At 45.4% G+C, this 18,218-nt stretch overlaps 1 protein-coding gene across 8 annotated transcripts in view; it reads left to right on the plus strand.

The window, feature by feature from the left end:
- The window catches only part of wdpcp (WD repeat containing planar cell polarity effector), a 288,945-nt gene that overhangs the window by 69,100 nt on the left and 201,627 nt on the right, over positions 1 to 18,218 (plus strand). For all 8 annotated transcript variants that reach the window (XM_072507250.1, XM_072507270.1, XM_072507286.1 and 5 more), the window contains 5 exons: positions 4,817 to 4,902; positions 6,571 to 6,615; positions 7,143 to 7,193; positions 8,571 to 8,641; positions 8,891 to 8,950. In XM_072507250.1, coding sequence (XP_072363351.1) covers positions 4,842 to 4,902; positions 6,571 to 6,615; positions 7,143 to 7,193; positions 8,571 to 8,641; positions 8,891 to 8,950 — 288 coding nt within the window. In that variant the 5' untranslated portion in view covers positions 4,817 to 4,841. The remainder of the gene's footprint in view (positions 1 to 4,816; positions 4,903 to 6,570; positions 6,616 to 7,142; positions 7,194 to 8,570; positions 8,642 to 8,890; positions 8,951 to 18,218) is intronic.

Below are 18,218 nucleotides of genomic sequence, written 5' to 3' on the forward strand. Positions count from 1 at the left end.
GTCATTATTAAACTTGAAAGTCATTGATAGTATCAGGAGAAAAGAGATTTAAGCAGGAATTAAGAGTTCTGAAAAGTTAATTTTAACAGGATATGAGGATAACTGACCTGATCTTCTTAAAGTGTTCTAAAAGGCTATCATCCCAGATCCTTGTTTGCTGATTTTAAAAAATAACTTGACATCAAAGTCTTTCTGCCAGGAAGAGTTTGTCAAATTAGGACCATAGCACAACAGCTTTCCAGTCTGTTATTGTGTGGCAAATCCAGGTGATTTTATACTCCCTTCCAAAGTTTTTGACCCAAGTCGAAAGTTGGAAAACATGTTTGATTTACTTTCTAATTTACGTAGATTTTATGTACCTTTCACTGTCATGTTCTCAAAAATCATGTACCAATTTAAAATGCATTAGTTGAAATTTACAGCTTAGAACATTTGAGGATTGAATCAATACTATCTAGCTTACAATGAAGAATTGTAAAAACCAATGTGATTTTATGTTTATGACACTGTAATTTCTTTTAATGACCAAGTCTAGTTCTGGATTAGTTCCAATAAATGCAAACTATTTCAGTGGAGATGATGCTTTTGTTAAAATGGTTGCTAACCCATTTATTTTAAATAGATTCATCAGTACAATAAAAAGCACGCCAAGGAATTCTAGCAAATGTTTTAACCAGAAGATATTAAGTAGGTAGGCATAAAAGCTCCCATGGCACTATTTACAAAAGAGCAGAATTTTACTGGCTGACATTTATTATATCAAATTACATGGAATATACAGCACAGAAACGGGCCATTCAGCCCCACTGGTCCATGCTGGTGTTTTTCCTTCACAACAGCCCAACTAATTGGCTGGAGGATTGAAAACAGAACATATCTGCTACCATGTTAGAGAACCGTGTTTTTAACATTTTTATTTCTGCGACCCACGTGTGCCAACCGTCTGATCTTCGGGAGACACCCCAGCTGACCTTCGTGACCCACGCCGGCCTACCTTCACGACACACACCACGTGTGCAAAAGCTAGTGGTAATCTGGAGGTTGGGAGAACTTTAGGGGTCAGCAAAAGGCTAATAAAAATAGAATCAAAAAAACTAAGTTGAACGACGAAAGGAAACGAGCAGAAAACATAAACACTGATACCAAGAGCTTCTATAAGTATATAAAGAGGAAGAGAATAGCTAAAGTAAATGTTGGCCCTCTAGAGGACGATACTGGTGAGGTAATAATGGGGAACCAAGAGATGGTGGACGCACTGAACCAATATTTTGTCTCTGTCTTCATAAATAAAGGATAATAAAAAATTTCTAAGAACTGCAGTTAATACAGAGGAAGTTGGGGACTAACCATCACTAGGGCGCAGATATGGAATAAACTAATGGGACTAAAGGCAGATAAGTCTCTGGAATCTGATGGCCTGCACATATTGGTATCAAAGGAGGTGGCAGCAGAGATAGCGGACGGCATTGGTTATGATATTTCAAAATTCCCTGGATTCTGGAAAGGTCTTGGTGGGTTGGAAATATGCTAATGTAACCCCCTTATTCAAAAAGGGAGAGGGGCAAAAAGTAGGAAACTACAGACCGGTTAGCTTCAACTCTGGTGGGGAAGTTGCTGGAATCAATCATTGAGGAGATGACTGAACATTTGGAAAGACATAGCTCAATCCACCATTGTCAGCATGGTTTTATGGGTAAGTCATGTTTGACAAACTTGCTTGAGTTCTTTGAGGACGTAACCAGCAAGGTAGATAATGGGGAACATGTGGATATGGTATATCTAGACTTCAAAAAGCATTTGACAAGGTACCGCATAAAAGCTTGATCCAGAAGATGAGATCGCAGGGGATTGGGGGTAGAATACTAGATTGGATTGAGGATTGGCTGACTGACAGAAAGCAGAGTGTAGGGTCCTTCTCTGGCTGGTGAACTGTAACTAGCAGGATGCAGCAGGGCTCAGTCCTCGGAGCTCAACTGTTTACAATCTATATAAATGATCTGCAAGCAGGGACAGAGTGTAACATAGTAAAATTTGTGGTTGATACTAAAATAGTTGGGAAAGCAGGCAGTGAAGAGGAGATACAGATTTTTCAGACGGATATAGATAGGCTAGGGGATTCGGCCAAAATTTGGCAGATGGAGTTTAATGGGATAAGTGTAAGGTTATCCATTTTGGCTGAAAAAATAAGCAAATTATTATCTAAATGGAAAGCAGATTCAAAATGTGTCTGGGTAGAGGGATGAGTGCCTTTGTTCATGAATCACAGAAAGTCTGTATGCAGGTACAAAATGTAATAAGAAAGGCAAATGGAATGTTAGCATTTGTTGCAGAAGGACAGGAGTATAAAAGTAGAGAAGTATTGATGCAATTGTATAGGGTGTTGGTGAGACCACATCTGGAGTATTGTATCCAGTTTTGGCATCCTTATTTGAGGAAGGATGTGGTGGCATTGGAAGCCCTTCAGACGAGGTTTACCAGATTGATTCCGGTGATGAAGGGGTTGACATATGAGGAGAGATTAAACCGTTTGGGCTTATACTTGCTGGAGTTTAGAAGGATGAGAGGGGATCTGATAGAGGTATATAAAATACTAAAAGGGATTGATAAGTAAACATCGACCAATTGTTCCACCTTGTGGGGCAATCGAGAACAAGGTGTAGGTTGAGAGGCAGTAGATTTAAAACTGAGCTGAGGAGGCACTACTTCTCGCAGAGGGTAGTGAACTTGTGGAACTCGCTGCCCCATAGTGCGGTGGAGTGCGAATCATTAAATGGTTTCAAGAGGGAGAAAGATATATTTCTAAAAAAAAAAACAGGTTAAAGAGATATGAGGAACAGGAAGAGATCAGCCATGATCTGATGGAATGGCGGATCAGGCTTGAAGGGCTGAATTGCCTACCTCTGCTCCTAATTCCTATGTTCCTATGTTTGCCTACCTTGAATGCGAAAGGGGAGCTTGCTTGGACCTCACAATATCACTCCACTTAGGTTCAAAGGAGGAGAGGTGCAGAGTTCAGTTAGTTCCTTTGTGCCATCTTTGTATTTGTGAGAATGAAAAATCCAACCTCGCACATGTAGGTCATTGTGAAGGGCAATGGCAATAAAATGCGTGTTTTACTCAGCACTGGATACTCATAGGAGATGCTACTCCAGAATGCTGACAGCCTCATGGGCTTTTGGCGTGTTTTTAACGTGCTGTCACAGCTCTGGTACAGCAGTGTAGACTTTTCATTCAGAGCCAGCAGGAAGTTAATAACTGACTCCAGGGTCTCAACCTCAAAATTACTTTTTCAACCACTACTTTTCCTTCAAATTCTGAAACCTCTCTCATTTGCCAGTACTTCCCTGCATATAATACACATGGGCTTTGCATTGGCACAATTGACAAAACAAAACGTCAAGAAATCATCTTTATACCGCTTTGTTCCGAGTTAAGTTTCTTCTTTGTAGGCTGTTAACCAGAAGCCCTGGAGCTTTGTACAGAGCTAACACTAGCACTGCTCTGGACTCTGCTGAGCAGCTCTCACCAGATTCAGAAGTAAGACCCAGGCCAGTAGATACTCTGCCTATTTGTGTTTCTGGCCGTCTCTTTCTTATAACGAAACAAATAATCTTCACAGTCCCCTTGCCTTGCTTGCCAGCAGCTAGAAAAGAGAAAAAGCTCTCTGTGATTTGGCAACAAAAGCGCATTCATACAGAGGGCTCTTGACATCAAGTGTACGTGCAGGGTACGTGGCCTGCTCACTGCTGCTGCTTATGGCCAGAAGACTGCACGCAGTCTAATTTCGTTCTCGTTTAAAGGTGGCAATGGCCACCATTCTCAATAAAAATGGCAGTTGTGGCGGTTGGGTGCTTCTCCCGTGATCAGGACCATTACGGGTCGCTGTGACTGATTGCTCTGTACCCTCCTGACACCCGACCATGACGCACCCATGTGTCATGACCCACACTTTGAAAAACCCTGTTGTAGAACCACTTACTATTGCTCCAATACACTTCTACCAGTGATACACAAAGGTGAGTTACAGGTGCATAGCTGAGGTTCATAAGAGTTTCCAACTACCCTATTCATAATTGTAAAACAGCATTATAAAACAGAATCCGGATTAAAGAATAGTTTCTTATGGGTAGCTAATGCGTTCACTTTCAAGAATTGGATTACATCGAACATTAGGGGGGGTTTGGTGGGGGGTGGGGGACTATGTGTTAATGATGACTATGGGTGATTCCTGTTTCCCCTTTGTTATTTGTTTATGTTAACATGTGGGCTGCTGTTTGGAGGTTTGGTGGGAGGATGGGATTGTTGTTGTTGATATGGGTATTGCCATTGCATTCGTTACTGATTATTGTTTATTGTTGGTGGGTATAAATTTGGGAGAAAATGTGAAAAAGGAGGAGAATTTTTAAAAATCTTTTCAAAAATGAGTAGCTAATGCATTATCAAGAAATTCAACTGTAAAATTGACAACTTGCGGTTTCTCCCTAATATTACAAAATATAGCACAAGGAATTTGAGTCATTGGTTAATCGGTTTCTCAAACAGTGCTGCCTTCTGGGGTTCCCCAGTAGACTCAGCTACATAATAGCGAGCCCTGTGAGGGAAAAGAAACTGCTGTTCCTTTCCTGCTTTTTTTCAGCTAATGGGGTGGAAGGCTAATGTGCTAATGTGTGCTTGTCCCTAGGTTATTGACACATTTTTATCTTAAAATATGGTTAATGAGGAACCATTTTGCAATTCCACTTGCAGAGATGTTTAATTTTATACCTAATGGAGGCTAATTAGTTTTCACACATTAGGTTGTTTCTTACTTTGACAGAGCTCTGAGTTCCATCTGCCATCAGATGTCTTTCTGCCTGATCGAGCTGCACCTGTGGTCTATGAAGAATACTTTACAAGTAAAGGGTAATTGAACTCTGCCTAGTTTTTCAAAATTTGGATTTTAAATGGTTATATTCCTTCCATCAGCGTTTTCATGCATATGTTTTTCTTCAGTATTATGTGATGAATGGTGATATCATTCGTTATGTCACCTATTTTGTGTTCATTTAAATTGAATTTATCTTTTGATAGACTAGTACTATTTAAAAATCAAGTTATAATAAAGTTGCAAAAATTGAGATGTAAATTGCATTTCTTAATTTTCACCACTTTCACAGTAAGGAAACTAAATGTTGATTTATGTTTGTTGAACAACTGATCAGCAGAATTGTTGTCTTCACTATAGGTGTAATGTGAACCAAGACCTGCAAATTGTTAAAGGATATTTAGACAATTCTGTTTAAAAGAAAGGCCTGCTGTATCTAACAGAAAATGCAAAACTAATCAATCGTGTATCATTTTTTCTGGATTGTTATACCATTTAGAATCTGCATCTATATTCAGCATATATATAATCAAATATTATTTAGTTTGCAGATGTGCTCCCCTTTTCACTTTCTCAATGTGGAGATCTCCCACAAGTCACTGTCTCTTGATAAAGTATAGTCCAGCATCTCAACCATATTGGCATTTTTCATGAGACCAACAATATCCAACAGTGATATCCATACAGCTGTACCTGGACTTCAGGGACCCAGCAGAGAAGATGCATGACTGAGCCCAGTCTAGTCCCCACCTACACTTTTCAATGGGAATCACTTGAATAGTAATTAAGAGTGGGTACAGGGGCAGATTTCCCCTTCCACTAAGGGCATTGATGTCAATAGCAATATGCTTCAGTTACTTTGGTGAGATCAGTTAAGTTAGCACAACTAGGAATTACATTTAGGATCTTCTAGTCAATAAAAATCACCTCTGAACTATTTTTGAGATATCTTCAACTTGAGAAAGTTATCACTTCATTGCATGAAGAATTTCATTGGTTGCTGTTCTGGAATTACACCAGGATACAACGATCAGATTGGAAATTATTTCGGGCTTTACGGAAAAGAAAAACAGAAAAGAAAAATTATGAAAAGTTTTGACAAAGCAAATACCGAGTTAAGAAACTGTCCCATTTACCAAAGGTTGTATAACTTTACAAAATTTGAGATATTTTTAAAAATTATATATAGTAATTTAGATGTTCAAGCTAAATTGTGTTCCAGGGTGTTGAATCTGATTTCTACATATTAGGACTGGAATTCTCTGCCCGCTGGGATTCCCTGTTCCCACCGGCAGTGCGGTTTTCCCGGCGATGTAGGGTGGCTTTCATGGGAAATCCCATTGACAAGCAGCGGGAGAATCCTGCCACCGCTAATGGCGAGCCGCTGAGAAACACATGGCTGTGGGGGCCAGAGAATCTAGCCCTAGATATCTTAAGTTAGGCCTGTAAAGGATGTTATTGGGGATATATTTACATTATTGCAAAATTCCCATTATCACTAAACTTTGGCATATATAGGTCTTCCCAAGAATTGAGGCTCTTTGAATACTGTGTACTGATGTCTCCAGGCAGATTCATGACAGTGTACACTATTATTTTTATTATATCCAAACAGAAGCATCGAAGATTCTTGACCTTTTAATATGAAAATAATGTTTTGGCAACTTTTTAATTTTACTTATTTTCTGTTCTATATCATACAACAGATACAGATGTTGGCACCTACCAATACTATGATAAGAGAGAGGCAGGTAGGCACAAATTCATATTGATATACATGTTACTTTGCTGAAAATGTGAATAATCTAATAGTTAAATACTCGGTTCCATATTTAAACACCAGAATTCCAGCAGAGGGCGTCGGAATCCAACTGATAGGAATGCAGAAAAGTCGACTTGCTGAATGATGCAGAACATGCCCTTCTATCTAAGATTACTTCTTATTCTAGACCAGGTTAAAGTGGAAGTCTGTGTGAACACCTTTTGGGGATAAAATTCAACTTCGCTGAAAGTGCAAAATGCACAGTGAATTAAGTGATGTGTTTAGTGAGTAATCAACTCATTACGAGGCCTCTAACACACTCTCAAAGTTAAATTCAGTGCCTTTTTGTCAAGTGTGGTACTGGCCCTACACAGACTTTGTTACTATTCTGCATTTGAGATTCATAGTAATGTAACATTATAACAGCTCACCGTTTAAACTGATTTTTTGTGTTAACCTGTGCCATCATTACAATAATTTGTGTATTTTCATTTTTCTCATCTTAAATCCATTTAGTGTCACCATCAGACTGCTGTTACCTAGAAGAGAAGCAGCATATGATAGAGGGTGAGTAATGTGGTAGTATGACTGAATGTCATTTAAGATCATCATAATTGATATAAATGTTCTTCCATCATTTCTCGTAAGCATGAATGTATTTCCTCTACAGAGTTTTCACAACCCTTTCTTCAGTAGAGTGAGCAGCTTCTTGGAAGAAAGCAAAGTGCTGACAAATGGTACACCGAATGCTAGCAGTCTAATCTTCCCATTCCACTTGGAAACAGAATATTGTCTTAAATCAGTTATATTAAATAATCAAGTCATATCTTTACTAAGCCCTCCTGCCTAAATAGTCTTCTGAATCAAATAAAAAGCAAAGAATCTACAGTGTAGAAGATTTGGCTGATTTCTTTTCAAGAATGGAAACAAACACTTTTTAAATAAATGACTAACTATGATAAATAGCATTGAATAGTATTTAATAGTTTTGAGACATCCCATGAGTGCGTTCATTCATTCCAATTAGCAAAATTTAACATATAACTGCATCAAACGTGAACTTCGCTAGTAAGTGATGATAGTCACTAATAAATCCAATAAGGAATTCAGGAGAAACTTCTTTGCCAAAGGAATAGTGAGAATGTGCATCTGGAACCCCAACTGGTGCCTGAGACTCGCTGATAAGAAACAGATGAGGCTGGCCATCTAATTTAGCATGGTCCTGCCACCAGTTTCTTCAGTGCAGGCAGTGTGCAGTGAACTGGGAGCAATACGTGATATGGGTGTGAGCCAATTTCTATGCCCATGTTTCCAAACCATACATTCCCCAAATTTAGTTATTCTTAATTGTGAATAAGAATAGACATTTCTTAAGCTTTATAATTTCCAATAAAAATGGAATGCCTGGCCTCCGAATTCTGCCCTGCTTATACACTGAATTACAGCTAAAAATAATTTTTTAGCGTATTGTACTTTGGTAAATTATACATTTCCAGATTGTTTGAGCATTGATTCATAGAATCACACCGTGCAGAAGGAGGCCATTCAGTTCATTGTTCCTCTGCCAGCCCTTATTTTCAGTCCCCAGCTTTCTCCATCACTCGTATATTGTTTCTCCAAGTATTATCCAATTCACTTCAGAAAATTGCTATTGAATCTGCTTTCAAACACCCTTTTAATCAGTGCATTCCAGATCATGATTCACTGTGTTCAAAGAAAAATTTCCTTATTTCCCTGGATTTCTTTTGCCAATTTGTCCTCTGGTTAACAATTTTGTTTTTATTTACTGATTTAATTTGATAATTTTTTACTGGTGTTCTTCAATCCTGGATGACTCAAGAGTTCAGATTAAATAGTAATAATATAATAATGGAGTTAATTGGATAAATTGTGTGGTATAATTCTCATTATAATAAAAAATCTGTTCATATTTTTTTTTGTCAGCTCGAGAATACATGTGGGCTCCCAAGAATAGACGCCCAGATAAACTTCGAGACACCCTCAAGGAGTTTGAGGTAGCTTTCTGGTTACAAAGTTGACAGTAAACAGTTATGCTTCTTTATTCATCTTTCAGCAACTTTAATTTTTGTAAAGGATCAACCGGCACAAAGATCATAACCAGGCTCTAGTGCAGTGGCATGTTCTCAAACAGTTGCATCTTTGTTTTCGAAGTATGCTAATCTCTTCTGATTGGAAATCGGAAACACTAACCATTGGTGACAATGTATGCATCTGACATAGCCATCTGCGTTTTTGTCCTTCAGGAACTACTGCAGTGCAGCCGTTGTGTGCTGAGCAAATGGAAGAACAAGAACTTTTGTCAGGTATATACTTCACTGATTATTTTGACTCGTTAATTTAATTTAATTGAACCTTTCCAGGTTTAGCTTTACAGTTACAAATCATATAACATATATAATGGTGTATTTTATACTTCATATCAGCTAAACTGTCAATCATTTATAAAGACAGTAGACAACACTTTTTTTCACAAAAGTATCCAAGCATTTAGCTATGCATTGAAAAAAAATATTACTTTAAATTAAGTTGAAGTTTCATTCTAAGATCATTCCCTGCATTCTACAAGAACAATTGAAATGGATGCTCGTTTCAGAAAGTACAAGTTGACTTTTGAACAAATCCTCAAAAATACATTTTGTTCACCTGAGACTTAAAAGTTATAAAAAATGCACTCAGTTGACTTATGACGACCAAAACAATTGCATTCTTTTACCAATTCTGGAGTAATATGTTACTTTGGTGTATGTCTTTCTTGAGCATGAATATTTTTCTTAATTTACATGATTATAAAGTGGAACATTAACACTAAAAATAACTCAAAATTGTTGTTAACTTTTTGGACCATACTATGGATGTAATATCAGAGTAAGTGGTGGATTATAAACCTCAGGATACTAAATGTAAGTTCAGTGGGGTGAAATTAGTTTAGACCAGTTTTGAGGCTCCAGGGCATTTGCCTCTGAGGTTCCATTGTAATAAAGCATTGAGCAGTGGGTGCCATAGGAACTCGTCAATCTAGGATTTCCCAATTTGGGACAGCTTGTGTGCCCAGTGAAATCCAGAAAAGAAAGGGTGTTGATCCCGTTCCGATGCTCCTGTTGACCATCGGTAGTGGCAGCAAGCTACATGTCCTGCGTCGGTGGGAGGATACAAATGAGTCATTTGCATCCAATTAACAGGCTGGAAGCTTGATTCTCCAAGCCCCTGTGATGCTCCAGGTCTGTCAGTCAGGGTTCACGTGGGCATGGATTGGTGCAGTTTTTCAAGTGTGGACCTGACGCAGTGCACCCAGTGGTTCGCCAAGGGGTTCAGTGCATAACAGAGGTGGGCCCCCACCATTCATCAGAAGATGCCCAAAATGCAAATCCTGTCACCCTCAGCACTGTCAGACCCCTCCCCCAGCAAAGACCCCTCCCCCAGCAGAGACCCCCCCCCCCGAGACTGCCCCCTCCAACAGGGACCGACTCGCCTCCTCCCCCCCCCCCTCCCCCAACAGCAGGGACCGCCTTCCCCCCCCCCCCCCCCTCAGCAGAGACCCCTCCCCTCCAGCAGAGGCAGACCCCCTCCTGTTGCGATAGACCAGGCATTGTCAAACTCAGGGGCGCGACCCGCGGGTGGGTTGCGGGCGGGAGTCTGGAGGGTCGCAGAACCGTCCGTTGAGGCACTCCCGATCGCACAAATCCGTGTGCACCAGCTGGCTTTTCATAATGCCTGCTGCGAGCGGCCTTCAAAATAGCCAGGAACAGGTAAAAAGAAATGTGGACGCACAAAACTATGCGCATGCGCACCAATGATCGGGCACGCATGCGCAGTGCGGCTGCATTTTGTTTACATGGTCGCAGCCTTTTTTTTCAAGTTCAGGGGGCCCAAGGGACCATTGTGGCCAAAGGGACCAAAACCATTCCCTCCATTTTTGTCAGCAACAAACAAGGTCAGAGAAAATGGTGGGCCGCAATGGTCGGCTGGCGTGGGCCGCAAAGGTCGGCCGGCGTGAGTCGCGAAGGTTGGCCGGGTTGGGTCCCGAAGGTTGGCCGGTTGGTAAAAATGGGTCTCCGGAAAGAAAGTTTGAAAAACACTGCGATAGACCCCCTTCCGCCTTCCAGCTGAGACAGACCCCCCTCCAGCAGAGACTGACCTGACTCCCCCCTCCCCCCAACAACCCCAATTGTTTGGGTGTTGGTGAGACCACATCTGGAGTATTATGTCCAGTTTGGTCTCCTTATTTGAGGTTAGATGTGGTAGCATTGAAGGCAGTTCTGAGGACGTTCACCAGATTGATTCCAGGGATGAAATGCCGTGTGAGGGGAGATTAAACAGCTTGGGCTTATACTTGCTGGAGTTTAGAAGGATGCGAGGGTATCTGATCCAGATATATGATACTAAAAAGGACTGATAAAGTAAACGTAGACCAAATGTTCCCCCTTGTGGGGCAATCTAGAACGAGAGGTGGCAGATATCGGTTGAGAGGAGGTAGATTTAAAACTGAGATGAGGAGGAACTACTTCTCACAGAGGGTGGTGAATTAGAACTCATTGCCCCATAGTGCGGTGGAATCATTAAATGTTTCAAGAAGCAGTTAGATATATTCCTGATTTTACAAGCGGGTTAAAGGGATATGGGGAACAGATAGAGAGGTGGATTCGAGTCCAGGAAGAGAACAGCCATGATTTGATTGAATGGGGGAGCAGGCTCGAAGGGCTGAATTGCCTACTTCTACTCCTAATTCCTATGTTCCTAGCAGAGACCCTCCCCTAACAGAGAAGCCCCCCCCCTCCCAACAGAGACCTCTGCCTGAAAGCTGAAGGGCAGTTCAAGCTGTAGGGTGAAAAAATCACAACATTTTCACTTGCCCTTTCTTAACAGCTGCTGCCTCAGCGAAAAGTGTTTAAAGCAGCAGCTATTGTAAGTGTCAGAGGCTTCCTCAAAAGCCCAGTACATTTCAAAGGGCTTGCTATCCCTTGACAGCCTTTGAAATGCAGATCTTCCATTCAATTACATACGGAATACATTGCATTAGCCAGTGATTGACAGTTTAATTACTCCAGAGACAGCTGTTTGGTGGATTGTTTATTGATCTTTCTCTCCACACTTGAGTGGATCTCTTGCCCTGCTTTGAGACCCCCCCCCCCCCCCCCAACAGGGACCCCTGCCTGAAAGCTGAAGAGCAGTCCAGGCACTGGTGTGAAAAATCACGGCATTTTCAGTCACCCTTTCCTAACACCTGCTGTCTCAGACAAAGGTGTTTAACGCAGCAGCTGTTGAAAGTGTCAGAAGATTCCTCGAAAGCCCAGTACACTTCAAAGAGCTTGATATCCCTTGACAGCCTTTGAAATGCAGATCTTCCATTCAATTTCACATGGCAATACTTTGCATTAGTCAGTGATTAACAGGTTAATTACTCCAGAGACAGCTGTTTGGTGCATTGTTTATTGATCTTTCCCTTCATACTTGAATGCATCTCCATTACACTGCTTTGATGCCAATCACAAAGTTTATAAACACACTTGGTATGAGCGATGGCCCCTCATCACATCAAAAGCAGCTGAGGAGAAAGCAGAGCATGGGGGACCGGATAGGTTCAGATATTTTCAGTTGTGGGACTTTGTTTGGCGGGCATTTCCAACTTTCCCGGAGGCACCGCCATCTCCCTTGATGGAAAGGATACTCTCGTGTATGGGGTTGGAGGAGAACCGCATGTATGAATGTATGAGCGGATCATGGGGAAAGAGCAGGGTTTAGTGGATGAGGTGGAGGTCAAGTGGGAGGAGGAACTCGGATGCATTTTGGAGGAGGAGGAGGAGATATAGAGTGAGCCTCTTCGTACGGTGACTGCTACGCGAGAGGTAGAGCTTGATACATTTAAAGGTGGTATATAGGGTGCAACTCACCAGGACTAGGATGAGTCGATTTTTTTGAGGGGATTCTGATCCAGGTGGCACTTACAGGGTGCCAGGCTGGCACTACCAGGCTGCCTGGGTAGCACCAGCAGCTCCAGGGTACCACCCTGCACAGCGGGCAATCACCTGGATCCCTCCGATCCCATGAGTGCCGTTCCGTCTGGTCCCCGTTTGTGGAGACCAGCACTGAACGCCACTCCTCCAAGGCGTGGGGGATAGGTCCCAAAGCCTTGGTTACCTTAAGGAACTGCATATTAGAGTGACACTAGCTGTCTTGCTCTAATATGCAAATTTGCCAAAAAGTGATACCGTCCACAATAGGCAGACTTCACATTGTGACGCATCGCAAAATTGCGTTAGATCTCCTGAGCCAGGTAGATCCCGGGAGCAGGGTCTCCCGTCACTTACCGGCCACATTGTGCTGCAGCGCACTGCTTTCCGGGTGCAACGTGGCCGGTGGATCGTGCCCAATGTCTCTAACTATCGACTCCCCAGGGAACCCTCTTTCTAAGAACAAAATTTCATGAGCCCAACCTTTTAGAATGCTTTATTAATCCCTTATAGCCACAAAGCCTGGCTGCCTTGCAAACCAGGATTTTTAAAAACCCCACTGCAGCAGTCGCATACTATCCCAGGCTTTTAATGTTTATTGCACCAAATACATATAATACAATGTATCTGAAATTCCTACATTCATCACAAAAGGAAGAAAGATTAGAGGGACTTGAGGAAAGCTTTTTCATCCAGAGGGTATTGGACATCAGTTGGTGGTTAAGGCTGAAGCGCGCAACTCATTTAAAAGGTACCAGGATCTACGTCTGAAGTGCTGTAACCTGCAAGGCTACAGACCAGGTGTTGGAAAGTGAGATTAAAATGAGCAGCCAATTTATTTTTCTCTTTCTGGTGAGCACAGACATGGTGGGCTGAATGGCCTGTTTCTGCACTGTAACCTTGCTATGGTTTCTAAGGTTCCCCAATGAATAGCACATGAAAGGGGGAAGGGAAAAGAAGGTCTCAACCCAGGAAGTTGTCATTGAAGAGGTCCCAAGATGACAGTCTAGTTAAAGGACCAGGACAGTAATCTGAAACAGGTCCTGTTACGTGAAGTTGAAAGAAAGGAGCAAAGGAAAAGACCCTGAATTAAAGAGACAGGACATTGGTGGAGTATTCTTGGAGCAAAGTGGGCTTGAGAAAAGCCAGAATATTTGAGGAAGTAGCCGAAAGTTGTCAACTCCTTACTGTGGGACTTCCGGTTGTGGCTATGCGGAGCTAAGCCGCACGATTCGGCAGCTCCCGCAATTATGGACTTTCGGGCTCGCTAGAGGAGCCCCAACAGAATTTTTTTTTACAGACCACACGTGGGGACGGGAAGAGAAGTCCCCTACCGACTTTTATGGACCGGACCCGAAGTGCAACGGCTAAAGAAGCGGCATTGGAGCAGCGGGAGAAGCGAGGGAAAAAAAGCAAAATGGCGGCGGCCAGGGACAAAGAGGAGATGCAGGAATTCATCAAGCGCTGCTTCGAGGAGCTGCGTAAGGAGATGCTGGCGCCGATGCTGGCGGTAATTGAAGGACTAGGGATAACCCAGAAGGCCCACGAGGTGAAGATCTCAGAGGTCCAGAAAAGAGTGAGTGAGAATGAGGACGAGCTCTTGAGCCTGGCGTTGAGAGTGGAGTGGCACGAGGCGCTGCACAAGAAGTGGGCGGGAAGACTCGAAGACCTGGAGAACAGGTCGAGGAGAAATAATCTGAGGATCCTGTGTCTCCCAGAAGGAGTGGAGGGGGTCGATGCCGCGGCATACGCGGGCACGATGATCGGGGCGATGATGGGCGCGAGCGGGTTTCAACCGGGCCAAAGCGGTGCTGCATCGGAAAGGAGTGAAATTTGGAATGCCGCAGCCAGCGCGACTGTGGGTTACATACAAGGACCAACATTACTACCTGAAGAGGCGTGGGCCTTTATACAAGCTGAAAAGTTGGACTCTAACTGAGGGTTTGTGAGGGTGGGGGGTGTTTGAGGGTTGAAGTATGATGGTTGTTGTATATAGGGGGTCAATCACGCGCAGGAAATGTTATATGGGCTGGGGGAGAGAGACTAGGCCGCGACAGGAGCTGCGCCAGAGGGGGCGGGGCAGGCTTTGGAAAGTGCGGGGTTTTTTTTTCCCGCGCGCGGGAAGAAAGGCGGGAAGGGGAACGAAGGATTGATTGGGAGACTCCCACACGGGGGGGGGGGGGGTCAAAGGGACGGCGGGGGAAGCCGGGGTCAGCAGGTGTCAGCTGACTTACGGGGGTGACATGGGGGGAGCAAAAAAGCTCGACAGGGGTGTGGGGGGGGGAGGGGTTGCTGCTGCACTGGCCGAAAGGGAATGGGACACAGAAGAGGTGGTCGGGACGGAGGTCCCCCGGCTGGGGGACTGGAGGGCGAGGGAGACACGGACACGGGACTGGCCCAGAGAGAGGATGGCTAGTCAGCGGGGGGGGGAGGAGGAGAGAAGAGAGGAGGGGGGGGGGGAGAGGAGAAGAGAGGGAGGGGGGGGGAGAAGAGAGGGAGGGGGGGGAGAAGAGAGGGAGGGGGGGGAGAAGTGAGAGCCCCTCCAATCCGGCTGATAACGTGGAACGTGAGGGGCCTGAACGGGCCGGTGAAGAGGGCTCGAGTGTTCGCGCCCTTGAAGGGACTGAAGGCAGACGTGGCTATGCTCCAAGAGACACACCTGAAGGTGGCGGACCAGGCCAGGTTAAGAAAGGGATGGGTAGGACAGGTATTTCACTTGGGACTGGACGCGAAAAATAGAGGCGTGGCAATTTTGGTGGGAAAGCATGTGTCATTTGAGGCCAAGACTATCGTAGTGGATAATGGAGGGAGATATGTGATGGTGAGTGGTAGGTTGCAAGGGACGTGGGTGGTGTTGGTAAATGTATACGCCCCGAACTGGGATGATGCTGGATTCATGAAGCGCATGCTGAGGCGCATTCCGGACCTGGAGGTAGGAGGCCTGATAATGGGAGGGGACTTCAATACAGTGCTGGACCCAACACTGGACCGCTCCAGATCAAGGACGGGAAAGAGGCCGGCGGCGGCCAAGGTGCTCAGGGGGTTTATGGATCAGATGGGGGGAGTGGACCCATGGAGGTTTGCCAGACCGCAGGCCAGGGAATTTTCTTTCTTCTCCCACATGCACAAAGCCTACTCCCGGATAGATTTCTTTGTTCTGGGCAGGGCGCTCATCCCGAGGGTGGACGGGACGGAGTATTCGGCCATAGCCGTTTCGGACCACGCCCCGCACTGGGTGGAATTGGGGCTGGGAAAGGAGAGGGACCAACGCCCGCTGTGGCGGCTGGATATGGGACTGCTGGCAGATGAGGTGGTGTGTGGGAAGGTGAGGGGGTGTATCGAAAGGTACTTGGAGGCCAACGACAACGGGGAGGTGTGAGTGGGGGTGGTATGGGAGGTGTTGAAGGCGGTGATCAGGGGAGAGCTAATCTCCATCAGGGCTCATAGGGAGAAGACAGAGGGCATGGAAAGGGAGAGGTTAATGGGGGAGATTTTAAGAGTGGACAGGAGATACGCAGAGGCCCCGGAGGAAAGATTACTTGGGGAAAGACGACGGCTCCAGACGGAGTTTGACCTGTTGACCACGGGGAAGGCGGAGGCACAGTGGAGGAAGGCGCAGTGGGTGACCTACGAGTACGGGGAAAAGGCTAGTCGAATGCTGGCACACAGCTCCGTAAGAGGACGGCAGCGAGGGAAATAGGGGGCATCAAAGATGGAAGAGGAGTCACGGTTCGGAGTGTAACGAAAATAAACAAGGTATTCAAGGCCTTTTATGAAGAGCTGTGCAGATCCCAGCCCCCGGGGGGGAAGAGGGGATGAGACGATTCCTAGACCAACTGAGGTTCCCGAGGGTGGAGGAGCAAGAGGTGGCTGGTTTGGGGGCACCAATCGGGTTGGAGGAGCTGAGCAAGGGTTTGGGGTGTATGCAGGCGGGGAAGGCCCCGGGGCCGGACGGGTTCCCGGTGGAGTTCTACAGAAAGTACGGAGCTCTGTTGGCCCCGCTACTAGTGAGGACCTTTAACGAGGCAAGAGAGGAGGGGTGACAATTTCCTTGATTCTAAAGCGAGACAAGGACCCATTGCTATGTGGATCGTACAGGCCGATCTCGCTCCTCAATGTGGACGCTAAGTTATTGGCAAAAGTGCTGGCCACGAGGATTGAGGATTGTGTCCCGGGGGTGATTCATGAGGACCAGACGGGATTCGTAAAGGGCAGGCAATTAAACACTAATGTGCGGCGGCTCTTAAACGTGATAATGATGCCATCGGAGGAGGGAGAGGGGGAGATAGTGGCAGCTATGGACGCGGAAAAAACCTTTGACCGAGTAGAGTGGGAGTACCTCTGGGAGGTGTTGCGTAGGTTTGGGTTTGGGGGAGGGTTTACCAGCTGGGTTAAGCTCCTTTACAGAGCCCCGGTGGCGAGTGTAGTGGCGAACCGGTAGAGGTCGGAGTACTTTCGGCTGTACCGAGGAACGAGGCAGGGGTGCCCCCTGTCCCCCCTGTTGTTTGCATTGGCGATCGAACCCTTGGCCATATCACTGAAGGAGTCTAATAAAAGGAGGGGGGTGGTCCGAGGGGGAGAAGAGCATCGGGTGTCTCTATACGCGGATGACCTGTTGCTGTACGTGGCGGACCCAATGGAGGGGATGGTGGAGGTCATGCAGACTCTTGGGGAGTTTGGGGAGTTCTCGGGCTATAAGCTCAATGTAGGGAAGAGTGAGCTTTTTGTATTACAGGCAGGGGACCAAGAAAGAGGGATAGGGACCTACCGCTGAGGAGGGCGGTGGGGTTTTTTCGGTATCTGGGGATCCAGATAGCCAGGAGTTGGGGGACCCTACATAAACTGAATCTGACGAGGTTGGTGGACCAAATGGAGGAGGACCTCAAAAGATGGGACATGTTACCGTTCTCGCTGGCGGGTAGAGTGCAGTCGGTCAAAATGGTGGTCCTTCCGAAGTTTTTGTTTGTGTTTCAGTGCCTTCCCATCGTGATCACCAAGGGCTTTTTCAAGAGAGTAGGTAGGAGTATCATGGGGTTTGTGTGGGCGAATAAGACCACGAGGGTAAGGAGAGGGTTCCTGGAACGCAGCAGGGACCGAGGAGGGTTGGCGCTGCCAAACCTAGGGAGCTACTACTGGGCAGCAAATGTGGCGATGATCCGCAAGTGGGTTATGGAGGGAGAAGAGGCGGCATGGAAGAGGATGGAGATGGTGTCCTGTAAAGGAACGAGCTGGGGGGCGTTGGTGACGGCACCGCTGCTGTTCTCGCCAGCAAAGTATACCACGAGTCCAGTGGTGGCGGCAACGTTAAGGATCTGGGGCCAGTGGAGACGGCACAGGGGTGCAGTGGGAGCCTCGGTGTGGTCCCCGATCAGGGGTAACCACCGGTTTGTCCCGGGGAAGATGGACGGGGGGTTCCAGGGCTGGCATCGGGCAGGGATTAGAAGAATGGGGGACCTGTTCATTGACGGGACATTTGCGAGCCTAGGGGCACTGGAGGAGAAGTTTGAGCTACCCCCGGGAAATGCATTTAGATATATGCAGGTGAGGGCTTTTGTGAGGCGACAGGTCAGGGAATTCCCGTTGCTCCCGGCACAAGAAATTCAAGACAGGGTGATCTCGGGTG

This window comes from Scyliorhinus torazame, chromosome 1 (genome assembly GCF_047496885.1).
Source record: "Scyliorhinus torazame isolate Kashiwa2021f chromosome 1, sScyTor2.1, whole genome shotgun sequence".
Lineage (NCBI taxonomy): Eukaryota > Metazoa > Chordata > Chondrichthyes > Carcharhiniformes > Scyliorhinidae > Scyliorhinus > Scyliorhinus torazame.